Source organism: Xyrauchen texanus, chromosome 15, assembly GCF_025860055.1.
Source record: "Xyrauchen texanus isolate HMW12.3.18 chromosome 15, RBS_HiC_50CHRs, whole genome shotgun sequence".
Taxonomy (NCBI): domain Eukaryota; kingdom Metazoa; phylum Chordata; class Actinopteri; order Cypriniformes; family Catostomidae; genus Xyrauchen; species Xyrauchen texanus.
Window position 1 is genome coordinate 21345336 of NC_068290.1, and position 27867 is coordinate 21373202.

Here is a 27867-nt window from a genome sequence, read left to right on the forward strand (position 1 = left end):
CCCAACTAAGGCATTAGGCATTCCAAATTGGGAGAAAAAGGGGGGAAAAAGGGGGTAAAGGCACTCACTCTCTGAAGAAAAAAGAAAGAAGGTAAAGAAGAAAGAAGATTGAAATATTTTTACTGCTTAAACAGGCATATTAGTTTGGAACATATTTATATATATTAATGTAACATTCACATTTTTAAACGTACAACGATTGCCCATTGACTACATTTGTGTTTTCTTTTGTATTTGTTTTTACGAAATGTATGACTCAAAATTATTTTCTGTGGGAATCTAACATGTGACAGATGCAATAGATCTTAGATATACAGGGAATGTTCTTGTAGAGTTTCCTTGTAAAGCAGGTCTTTTAACTGACCAAGATTTTTAGCCTCCTTAAATAATCTGAGGTAATAGTTCTTAACCACACCCTTAACCCACACCCCCTTTTATAAACACAAAATGCTTCCATTTAATTTTGTCTTGCAAAGATACCTGTTTCCTAACCATATGTTCAAAGAGAAGGTGAGTTAATCTTTATATGAATGCCAAAAACTAAAGTTAACCATTTGTTTGTTTGTTTTAAATAGATATAACACACAAAAAGATAATTAAGCCATTCTAGAAAGACTCTCATGGTGAAACTACATATGGTGTACAGGTTAAAAAAAAAATCTAGTGGTGGATGTTTACAAATGTAATTCAGTTTTATTGAAAAAAAATGTTGCTAGCTGGGTTAAATATTTATTTAAACTTAGAAACTCTAAACTATATAATAAGTTTATTTAAAAAGAACATGGAAAGTGATGATTTACATGTAAATAATGAATGACATAAATGTGTCTGTTTCAAAACTGAATTTAAACTCTGCACATTTAAAGGTGCAATATGTAATACATTTACTGTACTAAAGCATAAAATTATCATAATATGTTATCAGAGATTTAGGAAACATGCTAAGATGAAATACTGGCTTCTCCGAAAACTATGCTACAGCCAATATATTCTACTTTGAAATGTCCATACTGGGCCAGAATTTCTGTTTGTGTTTTGGCGTCTGTTTGATCCCGCCCACCGCCCATTTCCCAATAGTATTTCGACACCCCGGGTTGCCAGATTTGAAACAAGTTAGCAGGAAAACACAGCGCACTGCAGCCATGGAAGCCATTAATACATCTAGCTAACATTAACAGAGTTATAAAAAATCCACATGAGCTGGTATTTGAAAACAATAAAAACATTGCAATCGTATACATTAGCTGATAGTGTAAGGCTCTTCGCTTGCCATTGTCAGTCTGCTCATTCCCTTATGACTCAGTAAACTTGGCATTGCATAGTTATGCATACAGGGAGTACCTTCATACACAACCAAGTTGAAACCTCTACAATAACGGCAATATTCTAATATTGGCTATGGTTTTTGAGCCCCGCATTTTTTGGCGCGAAACTGTTTACTATAAAAACAGGTGCACAAACACCATTTCCTCCGAATTTCTTCCTTCAAGACAGCGTTCATCTCTTGTCTAGAAGCCCTCTACCTTCGCTGTCGATATTCACGAGTCAGCGGGCAGAATCTTTGCAGGAAAACTTTCTACTCCCCTGAAGTGTTCCGGTGAACATCACACCGCCTCGATTTATGATTCACTGGTGAACGGGCCTCAAAATCTTGATTCCCCGCAGCACTTCGGCAGGGTTTGTGTATCCTTACAAAGCAATTGTATATTGTGTATTGTAGTGGTGGGCCGTGCATTTAGAGTTTAGGCCTTCAGTGTGATTCATGCCATTAAGAAAACACAGTTTCACAATTAATAAGACATCATATGCCTTTGGGCATCATATATTATGTCACAGCTAACTAATAATACCAAATTACATTTTAAAAACATGTCCACGCATAAAAGCCAAAACTTGAAACGACACTTAATGCTCAAACAAGCCTAATTTTAACTGCAGCATTGACTGTTTTGTGAAATGAACATCTCCCAAGCAGACATTCAAAAATCATAATTTTTCATATGAATCTACCAAGGGGGTCTGTAATACCTGGAAAAATCTATCTAATAATATTTGTGATTTAAATGTTGATTGCAATAAATTTCATTTCATCAGGGTACACGGTTATGCTGAGTTCCATTCAAGTTGGATGTGGGATTTTCCTACTTAATATCTCTGACCATAAATGCATTCCATTCCCCGATATTCGGAAGATGACGTTTAAGGAAGCAAAATTGCAATGCTCCCATTAGCTTAGCAGGGGTTTGACTCTCAAGTCAAGTCATTTTTATTTGTATAGCGCTTTTCACAACACACATCATTTCAAAGCAGCTTTGTAATGTTTTATACACCTGTTTCTGCAGTCATTTGTTAAACAAGCTTTAATATCATGTAATGTGGAAAATTAATTTATCGATATTTCTTAATAAAGTGAATGTTTATCACTAACTTATTGTATATCTCCTTGAGTCTCAACATGTTTGTGTGACATCATGCCCCTGCATCTCGGTGAAATCGGAGTTGAGAATTTCTGCACAAGCATACAAGTTGTAATTCTGACTTCAAGATACATTCCACTGCACTTTTCCTAGTAGGAAGTTGTAAAATCCGACTTTCTGAAATGGAACGCAGCACTACTTTTCAACACTTGACACTGAATACTCAAGCAGCCTAATTTACACTTAAGGAAACAAAATTGCAATGCTCCCATTAGCTTAGCAGGGGTTTGACTCTCAAGTCAAGTCATGACTGACTTCTGATGTTGAAGTCAGGAGCATGAGTCACTCCTGATGTTGCTATAAAAATGCAAAAAACACTTACCATTTTGCTGGAAGTGAAAATCAGCCCTCCTTTCCTGTTTATTAAATGAAGTAATCACACAGTCATGCAGAAAATCTCATGTTTTTAAATCCATAAGGATCTCTTTCTCAACAGCGATACTAGCAGTGATGACAGCCGACTCGTCAGACAGCTTGATCTTAACACTTTTCGCTCATGAATTACGAACATTACTTAAAGCGTGATTGCATCACTCAAGGCCAGCTAGAAGGCCTAGACCGGGACATATCCTAAAGATCACACCCACCAAGAACAAATAAATCAAGAACAAATAAGACACTCTGACTTTAGTTGCTCATTCATTTGCACTGTTGAGGGATTCTAGAGAATTTCTGAAGGCCTGACAGGGTGGAGCTCAGACTCACGTGCTGCTTCGGGCATGCCATTTGTGAAACAGTTGTCACACTTTGCTTGTAAGCATCAAGGAATACATTTTGACTGGATACACTTTCAGTTTTTCTCTATTTGTTTGTTGATTAATTAAGAGTGGAAAGCGATTAAAAATACATAGGCAAAAAGGTGATTGAGAATGAAAGGATGAAAAATATTTATTTATTTGTCATGTTAGGCCAGCAGAGAAGGCTTTGCTGGCCCTGAGAATTCAACACTGATGTATTGTATACTGTGTGATGTAAAAATAAATACATATTAATTTACATATTTATATATCTAAAAGAGTCACTTATGTGGTAGCATCTTTTTAAAGATGTCGTTCCATAAATGTTCCTTGTGCGAGAGGCACATCCCGCTGCCAGAGCAGCATGAGAGCTGCGTTTACAGTCTGGGCCACGCAGTGTCAGCTCTCATGGAGACAGACTGCCCTCACTGCGACAGCATGAGTCTCAAGACGCTTTGCTCATGAATCACCCTCGTTCTGAGGGATGATTCAGCCTCATGCACCCTCCCACCTGCCTCTTCTGTGATACCCGAGGATCCACACGAGGAGGCACGGTGGGGCTGCGAGGTCGAGCAGGATGACTTTGAGATGGTCCTTACACGCCCCGCGAGCCCCTCAATCCCTTCAAAGCACATGTTTTCCGATACGCTATGTGCAAGACGAGCTCCGGCGTTCTGAAAGAGTGGGCGGCCTCGTCTTGTGCAGCGGTTATGAAGCTGGGGATAGCTGCATCAGGCGTGTGGTCAGTGGATGATGCTGCCACCCCTCACCCCAGAGAGGGCAAGGAACGTGCACAAACCACTGACAGGGAGATGCTCCGCATCCTTACAAGGGCGGTCGAAAAGCTTCACTCTGATTGGTCTTCCACGGAACCTGAACAGATTCGCCTCGATGAATGGTTTCAGCAGTCCGGACAATGTCAAACGGCAGCGTCCCGCAAATCTGCCCAATTCTTCCCGAAGTTCATAACAAACTATCCAAGTCCTGGCATGCGACCTTATATGGCAAGCTTGCGCAGTGATGCCATCATCTTTAATGTGGCTCACGGTGAAGAAAACAGTCCAATTACCCCCTGTGGAGGAGGAGGTAGCGGCACACCTCTGCCCAGAGAGTAACAGTAACATTCTTCCAAACCATGTCGACAAAGGTGGTGGGAAAAGTTTACTCAGCAGCAGAACAAGCTGGATCAGCACTCCACACAATGGTGGTGCTCCAGGAATTTCAAGCCTCAGGCAAATGGATGAGCACAGCTTTGATCCAAAGAGCTCCCCACATATATGGCTGACCCTCACAGAAATTAGTGATAAGGAAAAAGCCACTCTTTTGGATGCTCCAGTGTCTCCAGCCGGCCTCTTTGGCGGCTCTGTGAAAAAGTTTGCTTAGCGTTATGTCGCAATTTAGCAGCAGTCACAGGCTATGAGACACTTTATGCCCAAACGGAGTAAATCATAGCCTGTTCACCCTTGCTCTGTGTCGAGGCAGCACCCGACTAAAAGCTCCATACCTGCTGCCTCACCGGCACCTGCATATCAGCACACACAGCAAAAGCGCTTCTGATGGGCACAACCCTTTGAAACAGAAAGCAGAGCCCATGGCTCCTTCCAGGTCTGCTCCAAAAAAGGCTTGATTGGAGACACAAAACACTGTTCCCATCTCAACACTATTGTTTGTCGGGAAAGGAATATCGTTGTTCAAAATATTGTTCAAAATGTTGTTTCTGTGTCTTGTACTCAAATAAAGTGCAAAAAAGAATACTGCATTCGTTGCAAATTCACGAGATGCTCACACATTCTCAATAAAGAGCCCATTTTTTCTCTTCATAGCACACATATAATATGTGTGCTTCCCTATATTGAGCATTGCATCATACCTTACAGTGATGTACTCTGTCCCATTATGCGGATGCGTGGCGAGCCCTAACAGGTATATCAGGATGGGTGCAAAAACGATCAAACATGATAATACAATCCAATTTGCATGCCGGCCACCCCGTTTAACGGAGTTCTGTTTTCCACATTTTCGTCCGAAGACACACCCGTGTTACAAGCTAAAATACACAGTCTCATCATGAAAAATGCAATATAGATTGTGCCAAATTATCAAGCACAAAAAGGGTTTTACAGCCGTTATGTTCTTGTTGTAAAGAAAGACGGCGGACTTAGGCCGATCCTGGATCTGAGACATTTAAATTGTGCACTTATAAAGAATGATTACTCAGAAACGGATCGTGCCCAATCGTGCCCACACGATTGGTTTGCGTAGATAGACCTGAAGTATGGGTACTTTCAAACACAAATTGTATGACATCACAGGATGAATAAAAAGTACTGCCCGTTGGACTGTATCTGGCTGCTCGCACATTCACAAAGTGCATTCATGCGGTTCTCGCCCCTCTGAGACTGAGCGGCATACGCATCTTGAACGACCTCAACGATTGGCTGTTACTGCCGCAATCAGAGGCTTTGTTATGCCAGCACAGACTTACTGCTTCATCCATTCTGCAGTGTCTGTCTCAGTTCAAACTGGGGAGAACACTTCCCCTGAAACTGTTTCAGAAAGCAGTGGGATTTATGGTGGTGGCATCTGTCATTTCATTAGGTCTCTTACACATGAGACCTCTTCAGTGCTGGCTGAAGCGACGTGTGCACGTATCCCACCGCTGTATAGCTGCTTTAGCACCATGAAAAGCTCCTGCATTTTACCAGCGATGTATCACGCTGGGACAAGTTGTCATGCAGCGCCTAAAGCTAATCTATGCAATACCCTTCTCTTTCTTTTAGGATGCGAGTCGAGACTCGAGGACGTATAGCGACCACCAGGGGGAACTCGTGACAACCCTTCTGAAACAAAACAAAAAAACAAACCTAAAATTAAAAGGAGACAAAAAGCATAGATATTATATAGAGACTAGATGCCCTATTGGCCGCTGCGCACTGAGAAATACGGCCGCCATCTTAAACCGGTCGTACTCCTAGTTTCGTTGCGCGGCAGCAGTTAAGATGCCAGAGCACTGTGGAGCATTTTCCTGTTCTAATCGGCGGACCATCGCAAATAGGGCCCGTGGGATTACTTTTCACAAGTAAGTTTTAACATTACCGTACTATTGGTTGTATTTTGTGAATATAATATTACCAGATAATTGAGAAGGATCAAGGATCTTTGATATTACTGTACTGAAATCGTAGCCAGCTAACGTTAGCTAGGTGTGTGTGTGTGTGTGTGAGAGTGAGAGTGTGTGTGTGAGAGAGAGAGAGTGTTTGTGTGTGTGTGTTTGTGTGTGAGAGAGAGAGAGAGTGTGTGAGAGAGTGTGTGTGTGTGAGAGAGAGACAGTGTGTCTGTTTGTGACTGTTCGTGTTTGTGTGTGTGCGCTTGTTTGTTTGTTTGTGAGAGTGTGTGTGTGAGAGAGAGAGAGTGTGTGTGTCACAAATCATTATAAATAGTTTCTTCAACTTATTAAAATATCTTACTTTACTGCAACTATCTGTTTCTGATTTTTTATCATATTTTTAGTGTGTGATTTATAAAATACCTTATATCCTACATCACATATTTAGATTTTGGACGTCTGGTCACTTTATATCTTATATCAGAATATTATATTACTGTTAAGCCTACTATGAATATTAAAATACGCCGAACCATGTGTCCTTAGCTACATGAATGACCTTTGCAGCAAAAAAAAACTCCGCGTGACCATCAGTTCGGTGGACATTTTTTTATTTTTTTATTTATTGCTTGAACAACAGTTACAAAACTTGAACAAATAAAATTAAATAAATAAATAAATAATAATAATAATAAAAATAAAAAGGCCAGGGTCAAGTATACAAAAATATATAAGATACAAAAAACGGTATAATAAACCAAACAGACGTTAAAAGGCTTTGACAATTCACAAAATCATAAATGTATTCAATAAATGAATGGTTTTAACAGCTTTTTTGTTTGTACTGTCCTTAATAGAAACCATATAATGTTCTAATTCTTTCAATACCACAGAAAAAAAGAGGTTTCTGATTGCTAAATTTACACAGATGAATATGGAACTTAACAAATATAATCACCAAATTAATAATATACGCTAACATTTTCCATACTTTTTTCATATTTGACAAAACCAATTATTACATGTTCATATAACAAAAGGAAGTTGCAATCCAATTTGTCATTAATAAATTTAGAAACTTCCCACCATAACCTCTTTGTATACTGACAATGCCAAAAAATATGAGGTACAGTTTCTGGTTGCAAAAAACAAAATGAGCAATTTACATCTATATCTTTGTTAAATTTGGATAGAAAATGTTTAGCGGGGTAAAATTTGTGCAATATCTTAAATGAAATTTCCTTGACCTTATTTGTAATGATTTATTTATTAGGCAACAGCCATATCTTACTCCAATTCCTAGTTCCAATAAACCTTGACCAATAGGAAATGGCATGTGGTTTACTAACTAGTTCTTTCTGGAAAAGTGAACGTATAACCTTATTGTTTTTGCTTGTCGAAAAACAAACTTTACCACAAAACGTATCAGCTAGATGCAGTACAGGCACACTTTTAGAGTATGTAATGCCTCTACATAAAGAGACAACACCTGGAGAAATAGCACCAATTACAGAGGCAAATTCTTTAGGTGAAACAGGGAAATTGAAGTATGAAAGGAATTCATCATAAGTCATCAAATACCCTTGACAATTCAACAACTGTCCCACCAAAAGGATACCCCTGTCAAACCAAGTTTTCAAAAATATGCTCTTATGTTTGTACAAAATATTACAATTATTCCATATGTAATAAATTATGCTTGTAAATTAACTTCCAAGCCAAAAGTGCTTGCCTGTGAAAAGCTGACAGCTTAACTGGGAGTTTTTCAGTAGTTCGGTGGACATCCAACCCGGCCACATCCAAGTGTAACGTCAGAAGCCACGCCCATCGGGGGGGGCACCTGAGACTCGTAGTGACGGATTAATTGACAGCTGCTGTCAGACTCTATGTTATTATTATTCCTCACATGGTCGCAAGACGACATGTACATGAATCTGGCGTGGTGAGCTGGAACCTGCTTACGTCAGCTGTCACCGCTTACGTCACGAAGTACCGCAACAGCCAATAGGAAAATTCAACTGCAGTAGCCACCGTTCAACCTGAAGAGGGCAGCATTCAGACGTTTTTACACCATATATTGTAGAATTAAAACACTTTATACACATGTCAAAAAAATTCCTTGAATCAATGACCAGTACTAATAAAGCCCCATGCTTACAGATCATTAACTAAAAAAAGTTGGTTTAGTGTTTAGTTACCCTTTAAGTATTCTCTTAATCAAAAGGCAACAAAAACTGTGAATGTGTGTAAACAATTTGATATCTTTTTGTAAATCCGTACTTCCCCTGGCAAAATGTGATGATGTGAGTCTTTTGTTTATAATAATAATAATAATAATAATAATAATAATAATAATAAATGTTATTTATAATGCACTTTACATTTCAACTAAATCTCAAAGTTTATGTTTTTGTTTATGTTAAAACACCCGCAATGTTGGAAACTGCACAATGTATTATTTATATAATGGAGATGAACGTTCCTGTAAACTGCAATTGTTGAATAAAAATAAAAATAAAAAAATGTCCACAGCAGGATGCAGCGAGCTGTACTTCCACTGAGTGTAGCTGGTGACCGGTCTAAGATGGCGGCGCCGCGGCTCGTCCGCGCCAGTAGGCAGAAGCGGTCGATAGGGCGTCTATCTATATGATGATGTCTATGACATAAAGGGCCTCCTCTGTCGTGGACTTCACGGAAAGCAAGTTCACATCAAATGCTCTATATGAACTGCACAAGTTACGGAAATCGAGTGCACGGTCGAAATAGTTCAAGGTATGCTAAAGTTTTAACACTACAATATCACTAGATAAAATAGACCAAAATATATTAAGTCATCGAAAAACAATTTCAAACGTCGCTACGAGGCGAAAATATGAGCACTCCTGACTGTTCTGTTTGAGTTATGATTGTTGGCAAAGATAAAAATTTAACAAGCAACTATTTAAGTGTTAAATTACTATTATTTTTTTTCTGTTTTTCAGATTCTTGCAACGGATGTTGACCAAAGTTATTGTCGTATAGTCAATCTTCTCAAGCCTCACTTGAAACTAAAAAAAAACTCATCAAGATCTGTAGATATCCGGTAAATGACGGAAACAAGAAATTAAGGTAATTTTGACCCTTTTTTAAAATTACATTATTGAATAATATTTGAATAGCCTAAATATAATGTCAATGATTAAGAGCAGTTACCAACCTCTTTTAAAATTACACTGCTTTGCTTAATCAATACATACATGTATACATGTATAATCTTAAGATTTGTCACTTTAGATATTTATTCATGTAGCTTAGTCAGACATTCAGACGAGCCTTTTCAGCGCTAGCCGCTTCCGTGTTTTGTCTCTGAACTGTCGGGTTGTATTGAAGCTATCGAGAAGAGTCGATCTAAATGGATTATGTGTGGGAGCACAGAAAGTATTTTTCACAAGAGTTGATGGTGTGAGTCTACAGCACCACTTTACTATGTGAAAATGCTAGTGAGGTGTTTTTCTGTCACTCTAAATTGTTATGAAATTTTCATATTTGTTTACATGATATTTTCTTTGGAGATACAAACTGTAGAATTGAAAATAAAAGGAACATTTTGAAATAAATATTTCCTGCCAATTTAAGGGTTTAATTAATGAAATTGCTCTTGTCATAATATGTTTTATAGATTTATGCTGGCAGGACCAATGTCCAACTTTCTGTTTCCTAATGAAAAAGTATGTAGGATTATTTTTAAATTAAACTACATACACATGCGTTTATTAATTAATAGGCCTATATTATTTATTTATTTTTCTATTTCATTTTATGTATTGTGGGAGCACTAAAACATTAGTTTACTTGTCTCCCTCAACTTCCATTTTAGTTTAATTTGTCAAATAGACCCCAGTTAACCTTGCTGTCTCTTTGATTTGTGGTTTTATTTTTCCTGGACAGGGCAGAGGAACATACAAGAAAAGAAAAAGTTAAAAAGTTCTCCACACACAAGGTTAGTATGAAAGACCCACCATGCTCTTGCAGATCTTGCTTAATAGCAAATTTCATGTAACAATCATCTTATACTATGGCTGTTTGATCATTTGAATTATACATCTTAATTTAGTCATGTGGCTACTTCAGTGTCATGTCTTTAATAATCCACTATAATACAATTATTATCATTGCAATGTACAATGAAAATAACTGATGAATTGAACTGATATAACAATAATTCATTATCAAATCAATATCAAATACCTGGATTGGAAAAGCCCTCAGATGAGAGGTGATTATAGAAGTTAAATTCAATTTTATTATTATTTTTTTTATTTTATTTTTTTTTATTATATCATATTATCTGTCTTGTTGCTGTTTTGTATTGCTGTGCACTGGAAGCTTCTGTCACCTAGACAAATTCCTTGTATGTTTAAGCATACTTGGCAATAAAGCTCATTCTGATTCTCTCTGAGTCAGTAGTTGGAACTATGGATACAATTTTTCACTATTAAAAGTAAATTTTTAGGTGCTCACTGATACCACCATTTTTAGTAATGCTGTAAAAAGGTACAGTGCTGAGAAATTGGTGTTTTGAGGACTGCATGGTTATATTTAAATTAGAAACAAACTGTCCAAATATACCACACTGTTCACACTAGAAAAGGCTGAAGCCAAAGCAGAATGTGACCAGTTGTTATATCAGTGTTTCCAACCACTGTGCCGTGGCACACTAGTGTGCCTTGAAAGAATGTCATGTGTGATGTGGAAAATTATCAAAAATCCACAAAATAAACAAATACAAGAAATAATTTTTTTTCAGGGAAACAAACTCATCATGCCTTGAGGCTGAGCTCAGCATCAAGCACCGCATTGCCTTCCACATGACAAGAGTTGCAGAAAGTGTAACGGGCGATTTTACGAGTTTTTACACGTAAAAATCGGGAGGTGTATTTTTCATGCATTTTATTTATTTTGTGGAATTTGCTAATTTTCACAGCACACCTGACAATCTTTCACTCTCTTTTCAATCTTTGGTTGGGAAACACCGCATTACAACCCTGGGCACTTCAGCAGTGCTACTAAGAGAGTATATTTCTGCTAAAAGAGTATATTTCCTCCTTTAAGAGCAAACACATTGAAGTGAACTTCTTTTTAAAGACACGTCTTTGTAAAGATGCCTTTCCGTCTTTGTGGGATTCCTGGATGTGGTCGTAATCGCTCCGCCTCCGATGGCCACGAGTGCTGCCTCACGTGTCTGGGCAGCAATCACACTGAGGCAGCGTTTGTGGATGGTTCATGTTCTCATTGCGAGAATATGACCATGGCAACATTGCAGTTGCGGCGTTCCTTCTTCTGGGGGAAAGCCACTCCAGCCACCTCCCCTTTCTAGGCTTTCTACCTATGGGTACAAGGCGGCCTGGCTGGCGCTGGAGACGATTTGGGGAGTTCAATGGGCACGGTCTCGCCAGGTAAATCCCCGCAGACCTCCCGTTTCCCAGCACGCTCATTTGCCCCCGTTGAGATCCAAGATGAGACCAGCTTACCTCATGGCCAGCTGAACGTCTCTATCAGGGCTCGCGAGCAGGATGAGTTCTCGATCGCTGCATCGGAGAGCGCACTGGGGATGTCAGACGCTGAGGACTGGACTGGGCTGGGCTGCTGCCTTCAGGTCTGCCCGCCCAGTCTGAGGCTGACGCAGAGCTGACCGCTATGCTTGCCTGGGCCGTTGCGAATATCGGGTTGGACTGGAAGTCCCCATCCTCCCCTGCGCCCTCGTGGCTAGATAATTGGTTCCTGGGTTCAGGGTGCTGCTCACGGCGACATCCCCCCCACCGGTCCCTTTCTTCCCGGAAGAGCACGATGAGCTGACGAAGTCGTGGAGGGCACCTTTTGCTGCCCGAAACCGACTTCCAGGTTTGTCCGCTCTCACTACCTTCCACAGCGGGGTCGGCCCACGGGTACACAGAGGTCTCTCAGGTGGATAAGGCGGTCACGGTGTGCCTGTGCTCGCAAAACGCAGCCACCTGGCGGGATCGTCCGGCACTCTTCTCCAGGGCCTGTAGGACTACGTCATCTCTGGTGACCAAAGTCTACAGTGCTGCTGGACAGGCCGCTTCCACCCTGCATGCCATGGCCCTCCTGCAAGTGCACCAGGCCAAGGCTCTGAAAGAGCTGCACATGGGTAGTCCTGATCCCGATGTGCTTCAGGAGATGCACTCGGTGACCGACCTCGCCCTCTTGGTGACAAAGGTCACGGCAGGAGCACTCAGGCAGGCAATGTCCACCTTGGTGCCACCTGCGGCTGAATCTGGGTGAGATGAGGGACGGCGACAAAGTTTGCTTTCTCAATACGCCCATCTCCCAGATCAGCCTTTTCGGCGACACTGTTGAGTTCTCGGTGGTGAAGAAGCAGACGGAGGCTATACAGCACATCTTGCCCCAATGCTGCCCAAGATCCCGTACCCCGTCTGCTCGACAAGGGCGTCCCCCTGCGTCGGCGAAAGCACAGGTGGCTCCGCCACAGCCCGAGCCTAGTTCTCGACCCCACATGGCTAACACTTTCCTGCTCGTCGCGGTGGCTGGCCAGGACCATCCGACTCAGCTACACAATTCAGTTCGCCAGGTGCCCGCCCCTGGATCAGCGGCGTCTGCTTGACTTCGGTGCAGGGCGAGAATGCCGCCACCCTGCGTGCGGAGATCATGACCCTTCTTCACAAGGGCGCGATAGAGGCTGTCCCTCCAGCCGAGATGAGGAAAGGCCCTTACACGAGGGCACACGTCACGTGGCTATTACGCCCCTCTGCCACCACTTATTCATCCCTTGGACAGACCTGTCATTTCTGCGGGCAGACGTTCCCCTACAGCAAGTGTCCAGAAGTGTCGTGGTCACCACAGACACCTCCAAGTCAGGCTGGGGCACAACAGTCACGCAGCTGCTGGTTCCTGGACAGGACAACGACTGTGTTGGCACATCAAATGGCTATTGCCATTGATCCGGGGCAAGCACATGTTGGTCCGGTCTGACAACACAGCAACAGTAGAATATATAAATCGGCAAGGTGGCATACGTTCTCCTTGCATGTTGCAAATCGCCCGCCATCTCCTCCTCTGGTGTCAGGTCGCTGCTGGCCACTCGCATCTCGGGCAGCCTCAATGCCACAGCGGACGTACTGTCAAACCAGGCGACACCTGGAGAGTGGAGACTCCACCCACAGGTAGTCCAGCTGATTTCGAGTCAATTTAGCAAAGCACATGTAGACCTGTTCCTTTCCTGGGAATCCTCCCACTGCCCGCTCTGGTATGCAATAATGGGAGCCCCTCTCGGCACAGAAGCGCTGGCACACAGCTGGCCCCAGGGACTGCACAAATACGTGTTCCTCACAGTAAGCCTACTTGCACAGACCCTGTCCAAGGTCAGGGAGGAACAAGTCACTCTTATGGCGCCGTATTGGCCCACACAGACTCTGTTCTTGGACCTCATGCTCCTCGTGACTGCACCTACCTGGCAAATTCTGCTGAGGAAGGACCTTCTTTCTGTTGGGTCAGTGCTTTCCTTCCTGCAGGAGAAGCCTCCACCCTGAAGGTGTATGTAGCTGCTATAGCAGCGCACCATGATGCAGTTGAAGGCAAGTCCCTTGGTAAGCATGACCTGATGATCAGGTTCCTGAGAGGCGCCAGTAGTCTGAACCCTCCTAGGCCACGCCTCTTTCCCTCATGTGACCTCTCCATGGTCCTGCTCCATGGGTAGAGCCCCGTTCAAGCCCCTAGAGTCAGTCGAGTTAAAGGCTGTCTCATTAAAGGCCGCCCTCCTGACCGCGCTCACTTCCATCAAGAGGGTCGGGAACCTGCAAGTGTTCTCGGTCAGTGAAAAGTGTCTGGAGTTTGGTCCAGAAGACACTCATATAATCCTGAGACCCTGACCGGGCTATGTGCCCAAGGTTCCCATGTCCTCTTTTAGGGATCAAGTGTTGAGCCTGCAAGCGCTGCAAGCCCATGTGTCGTATTGCAACATATTGACCTCCCCTTTGTGGCAGGATGTGGTGTCCACTGGGTCTTCTCCCCCTGAAAGAATAGGATAGGAAAAGAACACCTTCCCCAATGCGTAGTATTGCCTTAGATGGCCCCAGCCGAATCGAATACTCTGTGATAGAGAAAACATAAAGAGAAAAGGCCACAGCTGGTGCTGCCTGCTCCCATGCTAGTTACATCACACACCCCCCTCTGGGATGTGGGGAACTACATGACGTCTTTTTGGGGCGTTGTTGGAGGTTACATGCAGTCTGATGCACCTACAATAACGCACACAGCAGCTTGCTTGCCCCTGCATCGGCAGTTCATGTAGCACAGTTCAGCTGTTGTGCCGTTTTTCTATAGGGACCCCTAGTGTCACTACATTGGCATAATGGCCAGGGAATGAGACCACCACGCTGTACTAGCTGCTGAAATGGCCGGGACCTTGTCTCGGCTCCTCAGCACGAAACCTGAATGAGAGTGGGCATTCCTTCTCCTTTTATACCCGTATGTTTAGGGGAGTGGCATGTAAATTCCACTCTCCAATTCCCATTGGCCTTATCACAAAGATTGAGAATGTTAGGGGTATAACAGTTATGACCCGGACCAGATATGGAGAAAGAAGACCAGGCGTCGAGGAGTGCAATTTAAAGAATCCAAAATTTACTGAAGAATAGTTTGCAGTGAAATTGGTAGAGCCAGCGGCAAAGTCTCACGAGGAGATCGAAAGCTAACTCGTACCTTACACAAAATCTTACATCAATTATACCATTTGCAAGGACGTACATTCCATTATTTTACTCCTGATTGGCTAAAAGAACATAAAGTCACAACATATAGATAGTTAAATGGCCTATCAACATTAATCAGCGCACTTGTCGTCCGCGCCCGAGATTTACGTCTGAAGTGACCTCGCAGATGGTCGCGGGGCGTCTTCGAGTCGGCCTGGTGTGCATCCCTGGTTCAAAACCTAGGTAGAAGGTCAAACGCACACACAAAACACTGATGAACGACAGTCCTTCTCTGGGCACAAGACAGCTAGAGCACACATTATCAGGCCATTTAAACCAAAACAGAGAGATAAAATATTCACTCCTCGGGCAGAGGAGAGGGTTGAAATAACATACGTTTATTCCCTAAAGAAATAATAATAGAAAATCACACTTCTACTATTCAGGTGTTATTACATAGGACTTTAAACCATATACTTAATCATAGAAAAGTAACGATCAAACACAGAACATATGTTTAACATTCTCCCTGCCCCCTCTCATCACAGCTAAGCTTATCCCCAAAGGACCTTCAGACTACGGGCAGGACAGAGAGAAAGACTCTGGAATGTTCCTTAAAAGACACTAGTTAACATTCCAACACACATAAGATTCAAAGTATATTTCAGTTATGCATAAGAAAATAGAATTGATTATGTGATCATGCATATAGTTAATTCATCATTTTATTAAAGAAGTTAAGCAACAGAATATAGATAGATATTGATATAAAAGGATATATATATGTATTGATATATCTGAAGAGACAAGGGATTTTCGACCCTCACCCTTCAGTCCCCCGTTTTAGACCAATGTGGGGTCCAATACCGCCACGTCTGGTCTACCAAGTGAGGTCACTACGGAAGGTGGAGTGGTAACGCATGCTTCCCTGACGGGTCACATTTGTCTCTTCGCCTCATTGCGGACATGCTGGATACTAAAAATTCCCAGTCCCCACGCAAAGGCTCTCCCACCTTCCACTCACAACAGGGCCTGAATGTTATCCTTCTTAAGTTTCTCTTCCAAGCGTGTCGTCAGTTTTCTCAGTCGGTTCTCCTCCTCGGAAGGGTTCAAGTTACTGCAAGCAGACCTGCATACATAAGAAAAACAGAAACGAACACACATCCACACACACAGACAGAGGACACCCATTCCCAAAAGAGCTCCAAAAGCATATAACACATATTTAACAGCTCCCATGACCAAATCCTCTGACGCAGCCACAAACTCCTCCCAAGCTTCCTCCACATATTCCTCCACTGTTTCCGTCATGTCAGTGAATATTGCTCCTACCGAAAAAGCCAAAACCAATGCTACTGCTATAGCAGACGGAGGTTCCGAATCAGTATACCATGGAGTGCCCTTAGATTTAAGCCATACAGAATTCAAATACTCATAACCTGCAAATGGATCATTAGTTTTTATCTGTTCCAGAAATGCAGTGATAAATTTCTGCCGAGCTGTTTGCCCCTTCAACCGAGGAAAGTATTCAGTCTCCTGCTTCAACTCTGCAACACAAAGAGACAGCTCTGCTTCGTTAGCTTTCTTACTCTTATCAACTGGACACCATGCAGGACCCATGGGGTGTGTCAACCTGTGTTTAGCACAGTCCTCTGATGGAGTCTTAGACTCTAGATCTCTGATTTCCTGTACTGAAGGAATTGGACTCAGAAATTGTCTAAATTGTTTTGCCCTGTCAAACCACTCATCTCCAATAGCTACAGCGGACAACTGAGGCCACATCCTCACCTGAAATGATTTATAATTGTCCCACAACAGCTCCTCATACTTTAAAGGTACCAGACTAGTCTTTGCTCGAGTGTACATCATTTCAATATTCAGTTTAAACACTTGCAAGTGCATCCATGCTGTCACATTATAAGCCATCGATGTAGGATTATAACATTTATCTTCAAGGTAATCATGCAAGTGATCCATGTTGAAAACAGTTCTGTTAGCAAGGTTCCTAGCAAACTCATACTGGTGCAACACATCAGAAAAACTAGCCCAAGTGTAACCTGACTTAACAAAAGAAGCATTACACACCTCCCAGGGTATCTCCATCATCTTCACACCGGTGAGCTTCTCAGAAAGTTCTCTACATTTATCAACATCTCCAGGAGGAAACATCTTAACAAACCACTGTTGAATTTCTTTACCTAAACAACGCTCAACATGTGCAGTCTCCTTCCAAGGGTCATCGAATCTAGTGTACCTGGGCCAAGAGAGGGACAAAGCATTAATAGCAGGCAAACCATTTTTACTGCCATTCAGATCGAACTTGTCCTTGTCAGTTTTATCTATCCGTCCTAACCTATCACAGACTGCACCGTAAGCCCTATTAGTGTCCCATCGGATCATGTGGCATTTAGTTGTGACTAACACTCCGCATCTCATCAAATCCTTATCATTTATTGCTGTTTGATACTCATCAGACCCCGGTTCTTCTCTAATCACAATATTGCTGTATATATAGCTTTGGGCTACATCTTTAACGACTTTGTTGTAACCAAGTTCATTCGTAGCTTTGGGAAAATAGTATGACATGATGTGGCGAGGATCAGGAGCACTTGGGTATAACGGAAGTTTCACTGCTTTTCCACCTAAAATCATGTGGGAGTCATTCACATCTGCTACCTGACGCCTCCTTCGTTCTGCTCTACTCTCAACTTTTCTAGATTTTAACAAATATCGATTAACCATATCCATTCAGTATAGAGCATGCACTCATGTTTTCACGAGCTATGTGGTCAGGGATCCAGCTCATTGAACTGAAATCTCCTTCAAACAGGTCAACGCCTCCACTCCTCATCCACCGACCTTTTTGCATAATGAGGGTAGTATCGGGATAATTTGGGGAGTGACCAAGCCAATAGGTCACTGTCTCATTTCCGTCCAGACGATAACAACGATCATTTACCTTTTGGTACATGGTCGGAATTAAATTTAGACCCTCAGTTGAATTTAGACATGGGTATTGTACCCATGATGGACGGTTATCGATCTCCTCACAATCCCAATGAGTTGAAAACGCATGGAATCTCCCTGTCCAAATTGAAATTTGAATCCGCATCAAAAATGATAAAGCGATCAGAATTAAAAATACCAACGAGAGCGGAAGTACCAATCGGATGAAAGCTCGTTTCACTTTCAGTCGTCTCACTACGCACTTCTTCTTGAAGAATTAGCAGCTTCAGTATGTCGTCGGATTCAGCCATCTGTAATGATAAAACATTTGTTCTAGAATTCTAGAATTTTAACATACACGACAGACATTTAATGATCCCGAGGTAGTAAGTTGTTACACTTTTCAAGTGGTTTCACCTGTGACCAATGTCTCCATACGGTACCCAAAACCCCCCTGTCCAGTAGAACAGAGGTGTTAGTGGTCAATACCACCTATCAAATTTCGGACCTAAGGGGGAAACTATCTCATGCTGTAACATCACATTGTCACCTATTTCAGGCAAAGCAGGCATGTCTTTTTGCTCAACATTATCTCGATCTGCTTGTCGTGTGCTAACACTAACCCGTGTGTCTCGCAGACTGTCATCCAAAGCTTTCAGATAATTTTGTAAAGCGTCTTTCAAAGGCCCGGATGGTCCCTCATGTTGCAAGGGGGCATCCCAGGGCAGCCGCATGTAGCGACCTGTCATTACCTCAAAAGGGCTGAGCTGTGTAGTCTTGTTAGGGCTGGCTCTCATGCTTAACAAAATCGCTGGGACAGCCGCATGCCACCCTTTCCCCCACTCCAACAATCTCTTTCTCAATGAAGTTTTAAGCGTACGATTAGTGCATTCAATAGATCCGCTAGATTGGGGCCTAAATGGAATGTGAAAGTGTTGCCTCACCCCCATCAATTTCATGACATTTTTCATCACCTTCCCAGTAAAATGTGTACCCTGATCTGAATCAATTTGTAAGGGCAAACCCCATCTTGGGAAAACTTCATTCAACATAATCTTGGCGGTTGCATCTGCGGTGCAGTTTCTCAGTGGAAATGCCTCAACCCATAAAAATCATTGCAAGAAGCCCTCAGTCGTGGCCACCACCAGGTTTTGGAAATCATTGCATGTAGTTTTTCAGGACGCAAGACTCAGTCTGTGTTGCAGCCTCTCTGGCAGCTGTGTCAGCAGCTCGGTTTCCTGCGGCCTCAGGAGATTTGTCCGTTGCATGTCCAGTGACTTTGATAACTGCTCCTGTTGCAGGAAGATCACAGGCATTCATAAGTTCTTTTACCTGCTGTTGATGAGAAATCGGCAGACCGGCAGTGGTTAGAAATCCTCTGCGTCTCCACACAGGGCCGAAGTCATGAACAGCACCATATGCATAACGGCTGTCAGTGTAAACATTGACTCGTTTCCCCTGGCCATACTGCAATGCTCGTGTCAATGCGACCAGCTCGGCCACTTGAGCCCCTCCTCCTGAAAGAGAACCACAGTCAACAGTTTCACCATGTTCATTTACAACAGCCCAGCCAGTGAAGCGTTTTCCCTGTTCATGAAAGCTGGAACCATCCACGAACAGCTTCATGGCATCAGAAAGTGGTTCAGATTGAAGAGGGCTCTGGCTGTCCGTCTCAATCAGTCGGGCACAGTTGTGTGCAGTTCCTTCTTCTTCTGATGAGTCACAATGTCCTCTGTAACCTTTACAGCCCACTCTGCACAGTCGCATATCAACAGGCACGGATGCTGTCCTGCCATTGAAACAGGAATAGGGGCAGAATAATATCCTACCATCCCATAGGAGTTTCTTCCTGGAACCCTTTGACCCAGGGCCGCTGAATAGGATCGAGTTCCCACCCATGTCCATAGATGGAACGGCCTGCTGGCATCGGCATGATGTAATGCTGGGGAGGAAGCAAGAGTTTCTTTGATACTCACAAACGCCTCCTCCATCTCCTCAGTCCAGTCGATCAGCTCCGATCCAGGTTTTCCTCCTTTCAGCGCTTCTGTGAGTGGTTTAGAAAGTTCAGTGTATTCAGAAACATACTGGCGGCAATAATTCAAAAGACCCATTACTTGCCTTAGACCAGTAACCGTGTTTGGTTTTGGAAGTTCAATGATAGCTTTAACTCGTTCAGGAGTGATGCGTCTGCCGTGCACACCCACAATTTGCCCCAAATAAGTCACTTCAGGCAGTGCTAGCTGTGCTTTCTTCAAGTTCACTTTGACTCCCCCGTTTTGGAGGGCATTCAAAACAGTCTGTATAGCAATCAAATGTTTGAACTTGGTTGGACTAGCAATTAAAATGTCATCCACATATTGTAGGACAACAGATCCGTCATATTCAATTTGTTTTCTTACCGGATCGATGAAGGATGCTAGTACCTGATGAAACAGTGTGGGTGAGTTGCAGAAACCTTGTGGCAAACGACTCCATGTCCATTGGCGACCCCTGCTGGTGAAAGCAAATCTGCCTTGATCCTCCTTGGCTAGGGGACAAGTCCAAAAACCGTTAGAAATGTCTAAAGCAGTAAAAAGACAATGTTCAGATCCTATCTCGTGTAGGATAGTTGCGGGGTTGGCCACCAGAGGGTGCATTTTCTCAGACACTGAATTCAGAGAAGTGTAATCAATGGTCAAACGCCAGCTCCCATCCGGCTTTTTGACAGGCCACATGGGAGAGTTAGTGGGAGAGGAGCAGGGAATCACAATCCCCCGTTTGCATAGTTCATCTACAACAGTGTCAGCTCCATCTCAAGCCTAATTTTTCAAAGGATATTGTCTTCTGGCTTCATGCAAAGGACCTGGGATGCTCAGTGGCTGAATCTGTGCTAAACCATTATCATATTTATCTTTTGCCCATACATCAGGAAATTTGGAAATTATAAACTTCCACTCAGGGCGAGTTTCAGTTAGACTAGCAGGTTCAGCCACTGCACATCTCTGCTCATGGTGGGGGCCACTCTGAGATAAGCGAATTGTTTCATTGCAGCCAAGCACTAGCTTATCTTGAGAAAGCAAAACATCAGCTTCGAGTTCTTTCAGAATGTCAACACCGATTAGAGTCCCTACAGTATTTTCCCCCTACCCAAAATTCAGTCCAATAGACTTTTTCAGAGTTAGAAATGGTTAGAGGGATAGGAACAGATTTATAATATACATTTGTGCCATTTAGACCTTCTATATACAAAGTTTCAGAAGTGATCTCAAGATCGAGATCTGTAATTGATACAGTCGCGCCCGTGTCAATCAAAATAAGGCATTGCCGGCCTCCTAACAACGCATGTATAAATGGGCGGGTGTCTGCATAATTACATGAACCGGAGGCCGCTGACCCCTATTCGTCCCCTATCAGCTGCCTCAGCTTTTTGAGCTCAGCTGTAGTCAGAGAGTTAAGCTTCGGGGCATCACTGTTGACAGAAACATCATTTTTAGGACCTTCCTTTTTCTCATTTCTGTGATTTTTTTGTTTTTTTTTTGTTTACCACTACGACAATGTCTAGCAATGTAGCCCTCTCTGTTACAATTTCTGCATCTGGCAACAGGTTTGGTACAATCTCTAGAGGTATGACCTCTCTCGTCACAATTATAGCAGGTTATGTTATTGCGGGGACTCATTTCCACTTCAACTGACGCAGCAGATACTTTACCCACATTAACATCATCATCACGTGTTTGCAAACGGCTCCAGCTTACAGAGCACCAACGAAGCAAATCCTCCCAATATCTGATGTCAATGGCACTGTTCAACAACATGCCTCATTTTTCACAGCATTTTCTGCCTTCTCACAAACAGCCTCAAAACCCTTACTCAAACTACACAGATCACAGCCGACTTCCTGCCCAATAATTTTTGCCACTCTATCACGCTGGGCAATCAAACTAGACCATCCGTCCATCATATTTGGAATTGCCTCTTCATGGCTTAAAGGTATACCACCCAGTTTACAAGTCCATGAATAGGCAAACACGGATAGATATTTGGCCCTATCAGCGTCTTTTTTGTTCTGCAGCCAGTCAATCTGCTGCATGACGTTCCAATCAGAATCAAACCCCTGACTGACCATTTTCTTAATGTGCTGTGCACATTTCTTTGATTTGAGCTCGTCAGAGCAGAGCTGTTTACAGCGTGTGCCCTCCTCGTTTTGGTCAGAACTACTCAGAAAATTCCCTTTATCAGACATTTTTCTTGGTCACAGTTGAAAATCACTACCGAAAAGATTTTAGCAGCAAATATTTTACGCGGATAAATTAACTAGAGCAGCAACAATACTGGATTTCTACACAATACACCACAAAGTATTCTTCACAAACATCCTGGTCACATACACTGATCCATACCAATTCGGGTCATAATTTATTTATTTACTTGGGACCGCTCCTGATGCATCCCTGGCAAAACAATCCCTATTGTATTTTATTTTATTTTATACCTAATATCTGAATCCCTAACTGCCTGATTCACTAAGCTTGGGGTACCCCTATCTGAGGTGGAAAAGATTGAGCAGGTTTACGGTGCCACTGGACCTCCCGTCCAGGGACGCACTCTGCCGGGGTGGTGCTACACCAATGCCCACCTGGGCCCCCCACAGAGCACGCTTCACTTGCGCTGTTTGCTGTTTTAACCCTTAACAGCTCTCTCAGCGACTTCTTATACTTTCAATAGTATAATTAAATAACTCTTCACTCGCCTCGTCGGAGTGAAGCTCTCCCGCTCCCCTTCAAAATCTCTTCCAGTCAGACAGCCCTAACAATTAATAAAAGCTTCCTACCTTGTTTGCTGATTTGCCAGAGATGTCACCACGGAGTGATTGCCCGCATCCTCCACCAAACTGTTAGGGGTATAACAGTTATTGCCCGGACCAGATATGGAGAAAGAAGACCAGGAGTCGAGGAGTGCAATTTAAAGAATCCAAAATTTACTGAAGAATAGTTTGCAGTGAAATTGGTAGAGCCAGCGGCAAAGTCTCACGAGGAGATCGAAAGCTAACTCGTACCTTACACAAAATCTTACATCAATTATACCATTTGCAAGGACGTACATTCCATTATTTTACTCCTGATTGGCTAAAAGAACATAAAGTCACAACATATAGATAGTTAAATGGCCTATCAACATTAATCAGCGCACTTGTCGTCCGCGCCCGAGATTTACGTCTGAAGTGACCTCGCAGATGGTCGCGGGGCGTCTTCGAGTCGGCCTGGTGTGCATCCCTGGTTCAAAACCTAGGTAGAAGGTCAAACGCACACACAAAACACTGACGAACGACAGTCCTTCTCTGGGCACAAGACAGCTAGAGCACACATTATCAGGCCATTTAAACCAAAACAGAGAGATAAAATATTCACTCCTCGGGCAGAGGAGAGGGTTGAAATAACATGCGTTTCTTCCCTAAAGAAATAATAATAGAAAATCACACTTCTACTATTCAGGTGTTATTACATAGGACTTTAAACCATATACTTAATCATAGAAAAGTAACGATCAAACACAGAACATATGTTTAACATTCTCCCTGCCCCCTCTCATTACAGCTAAGCTTATCCCCAAAGGACCTTCAGACTACGGGCAGGACAGAGAGAAAGACTCTGGAATGTTCCTTAAAAGACACTAGTTAACATTCCAACACACATAAGATTCAAAGTATATTTCAGTTATGCATAAGAAAATAGAATTGATTATGTGATCATGCATATAGTTAATTCATCATTTTAGTAAAGAAGTTAAGCAACAGAATATAGATAGATATTGATATAAAAGGATATATATATGTATTGATATATCTGAAGAGACAAGGGATTTTTGACCCTCACCCTTCAAGAGGTTCTCAAGAGCGACCCCTAGTGTCACTACATCGACACAACATCTGATTCCCTCCATCAGGGAACGGAGATTACAACAGTAGCCGAGACGTTTTCTTGATATCAGCATTTTACTTTTTGTGAAATATGTTTTTGAAAAGTTTCAAAACAGTGGAAGAAGAGCTTCTGGAAAGAGAAGATCTGCTCTTCTACAAACTTGGCCAGTGTGCTCTGCTGAATCTCTCGAGAAGAAGGTCAAATTCTTTAAAGGATTGATCTGGGCTGCAGCTCTTGCCTCTGTTGGTATAGCATTGGTCCCTGTGCCAGGCCTATCAGCAACATGTGATGCAGGGATTGTTTTCTTTTCTTCACAAGGTGCTAATATGCATTCGGCTTGGATAATGGATCACTGACAAGGCTTTCAGGAAAAGTAAACAATCCATTGCAGAAATATCTGTGCAAATCAAAGATTTCCGCTGCCATCCAAGACAAAACAATTGCCAGAGTAACAGTCTCTGCATCACTCACAGCACTTGCCACCCTTGAATATCTTGCAAGTCTCTTTCCAGGTGTGGGCAGTTTTGATGCTGCTGGATTGTCCTTTGCCACTACTCTTTACCTCTTCAGAGAAGGATTACATTTACTAGCAAATACTGCTTGATAGTGTTGTCAAAAATATCGATATTTCGATAAATATCGATACTGAAATATCTGAACGGTACCAATACTAATTTCCCTAAGTATCGATACTAGCCGAGCTGTCACTTTCACTTCTCTCCAAAGGCGCGTTGACAAACACCACACACACTCGCACTCCTCTCATTCGCTCTGGTTAAATAACAAAAGTGAAGTGAATGTAAAGATGGCGAGTGCATGCGGCGCCCCCGCGACCAGTTTTGTTTGATAAAGAACACAGCAGGAGTGCTATCTGGAAATATTTTTGATATGAAGCCAGACATCCGAAGTGTCCCGGAAGTTCCGGGAGTCTCCCGCATATTGATAGCTTCTCGCTGATGCCCGCAATTTAGTTAAAATCTCCCGGAATCTATAGCGCACATGCGAGACAGAACATACTGCACGCATAACATAGATAGCGCGCACACAACATACATAGCGCGTGCACGGCAGAGAGGAGAGAGCAAGAGACCTTATGAAAGCTAGTCAGCCCCAACCCCCTTTTGTTGACATTGAGATTGGATTTGATTTGACTTGGAAATACAAAAGATTGCACTTTTTATTTACTTGCACTTTATTGGTTTTTGAATGTATGGCAATCTGAGAGGGCTTTTGAACAAGTGCAATACCTCAGGACATTTTGTTCATGTAAAATATACCTCATTGTCATGTTCTAGACAGTTCTACCCTCTTAATATTGTGGCAGTTTTTTTCTCTGTGGTATCGAAAATGGTATCGAATATCGATATTTTTCAAGGTATCGTATCGAAGTTAGAAATTCTAGTATCGTGACAACACTACTGCTTGAGAAATCAGGAAAGAAGCTTGACTGGACCCAATGTTCAGTAACTCCTAGCTTTTTTAGATTGTGTACATTGGAGTTATGTCATGTTAAGTATCTGACTGTATACAAACACATTTGATGACTTAAAATGTTTTATTTTGTTGTTTTGATTCTAGCATTTGTATTCATTTTCATTATTAAGAAATCCAGAATTTTATCTCAATCTCACATAATAATGTTAACTATTGCAAATAACCATAATGTCAGATGCCTTTTAAAATAAAAAATGTTGTTTTATATTTTTGTTGCTTTTTGTGATAAATATTTGTATATACTATATTATACAACTATACTTCCAAGATTTTTCCTGAACACACCTAACTAAAATTCAAGACCAATTAAAGAAGTCATCATGAACTGTACTTGATCCTTTTACTTAAGGAGTGTGATGATTTATACCTTCTCAAAGGTTTTATATATGTCTTTTGCAGTGAAAAATTTAATCAGGCATAATGACAGAAGATTCTTTTGCTGAGATGGATTTCTCTGGAGCTTTGCAGAGACTGGGAGAACTTGACCCAATTGAAGCTGTTGCAAAGGCTAAAGAACAACTTGAAACTCTTGACAATGTGACCGTAAATATTGCGGTTACTGGGGAAACAGGAGCAGGAAAGTCTGCCTTTGTTAATGCTTTTCGAGGTCTGAATGATGATGATGAAAAATCTGCACCAACTGGAATAACTGAAACAACAATGGCGGTTACCATGTACACCCATCCCACAAAGTCAAATGTGAGACTATGGGACCTGCCAGGGATCGGTATGCCAAATCTCAATGCAAACAAATACCTCAAAGATGTCAAATTTGAGACTTACGATTTATTTATTATAATTTCATCAGTGCGTTTCAAGGAAAATGATGTTCTTCTGGCCAAAGAGATAAAAAAAAAGCAGAAGCATTTTTATTTTGTTCGGACCAAGATTGATAATGACATTCACTCATCAGCAAAGAACAGAAATTTCAATGAGCAGCAGGTGCTTTGCGCAATTAGAGAGGACTGCCAGAGAAACTTGAAGGACGTTGGAAATCCCAAGGTGTTTCTGATATCCTCTTATGACTTGGGAATGTATGACTTCCAAAACCTGGTAGATACCTTAGAGTTAGACCTTTCAGAGCATAAGAGATTTGCTCTGGTTCAGTCTTTGCCTGTGTGCTCTCTGGCCATGCTAGAGAAGAAAAAGGAGTCTATGGAGAAGTTTATTTGGCTTGCAGCATTGGCCTCAGGTGTTGCTACCTATATCCCAGTCCCTTTTGTGTCAGTGGCTATTGACAAGGCAGTACTGGTGGCCTTCCTTATAAGCTGCCATTACACTTTGGGATTGAGTGAGAATTCACTCATCAAACTGTCAGAGAGAGTAAACAAGCCTGTCTCACAGCTGAAATCAGCGATAAAGTCTCCTTTTGCGTTAGCTGTTGCAAGCAAACTGAGTGTTCCATCTTGTACATCTAAAGCAAAACCATTAAAAAGCTTAGATGAGCTGCTTGACAGTAAACGTCTTGTGGAAGGGCTTCATGGTGCTGCAGTTGGCTTCACAAGTGCATACAAAGCTTTAAGCGGAGGTCTAAATGAAATGATAGATGATATGAAAGAAGTTCTCCATGTGGCAGGTTTGGATTAATAAAAGCAAGTTGGTACAGCAAAGAGATGATTACCAAAACCAAGAATTAGCTCATCAAAACTGAGTTTATTGTCTGAGTTTATATGGCATATATTTGCACATATGAGGAATTTGCATTGGTGAGACAACAAATCTACTTAATGAAGAAAAATGGTTGGAAAGAGAAAGCTATATTAAATAATGTCCAGTAGTGTTCTTTATATATCTGTATAGTGCATGGTAAATTAAATTGAATAAATAATATATAGAATATTAAAAACAAGAGACTTGGTAATATGACAACTTTACTGTCCTCTGGATAATTAGCCTTAGTGGTAGTTTGTATTTTCTGTCTGATTATTTTATTGTACAATCCTTGGAGTAATAATATCACCGAATGTTTAAGTTGTTTTAAAATAAATACAATGACTGCAGGCTAAGGGACAGGATACTACTGTATATTCTTTCTATGTATTAACAAATGCATTTTAATTTATGATATAAATGTATTTAAATGTTTTTGTTTTATAATATGGTTAATTATATTAAACTTGGTGACTTGGTAAACATGGGTGTGAGCATGAGAAACCTTTGTTAGAAAGAAATATTACATTTTAAAAACAAAAATAAAAAGCACATCCCTGCTTTGTTTTACCAAAAGCAACAGTCAAGATTAAGCACAGGAGTGACTCAAAATGAATCATACAGACTTGAAAGCCCAAACCTTTTGTTCATGAGCTGACATTTTGTCAGTTTTATGATCACATTTACTGTATAATGTATGAAGCAACTGATTGAAATGTAAGGTGTGTCTAAGATATTGAGGTGTCACAGTAATATAGCCCAATTCTTATAACGGACACTTGGTATGTTGTCAAAGTATTTATTTGTGTGCTGTTACCCATGACAACATGTTTCCATGTGATAGTGCATAAC

At 41.9% G+C, this 27867-nt stretch overlaps 2 protein-coding genes across 5 annotated transcripts; one reads left to right on the forward strand and one right to left on the reverse strand.

The window, feature by feature from the left end:
• Positions 1-473: 473 nt before the first annotated feature.
• On the forward strand, positions 474-27539 carry LOC127656344 (interferon-inducible GTPase 5-like). 4 transcript variants are annotated; one of them, XM_052144629.1, is made up of 5 exons: positions 474-510; positions 9302-9428; positions 9979-10027; positions 10248-10299; positions 25765-27539. In XM_052144629.1, exon 5 carries the CDS (start codon positions 25786-25788, stop codon positions 26950-26952), a length of 1167 nt encoding a protein of 388 aa, XP_052000589.1. In that variant the 5' UTR covers positions 474-510; positions 9302-9428; positions 9979-10027; positions 10248-10299; positions 25765-25785; the 3' UTR covers positions 26953-27539. The 4 variants fall into 4 exon arrangements, with proteins under 4 accessions (XP_052000589.1, XP_052000588.1, XP_052000587.1 ...); XM_052144627.1 differs by lacking the exon at positions 474-510 and adding an exon at positions 8811-9092; XM_052144628.1 differs by lacking the exon at positions 9979-10027 and having other exon boundaries at positions 25765-27538.
• LOC127656345 (uncharacterized) lies at positions 14961-17419 on the reverse strand. Its single transcript, XM_052144631.1, has 2 exons — positions 15856-17419; positions 14961-15267 (listed from the first exon to the last, which is right to left on the reverse strand). Exon 1 carries the CDS (start codon positions 17195-17197, stop codon positions 16049-16051), a length of 1149 nt encoding a protein of 382 aa, XP_052000591.1. The 5' UTR covers positions 17198-17419; the 3' UTR covers positions 14961-15267; positions 15856-16048.
• Positions 27540-27867: the final 328 nt, after the last annotated feature.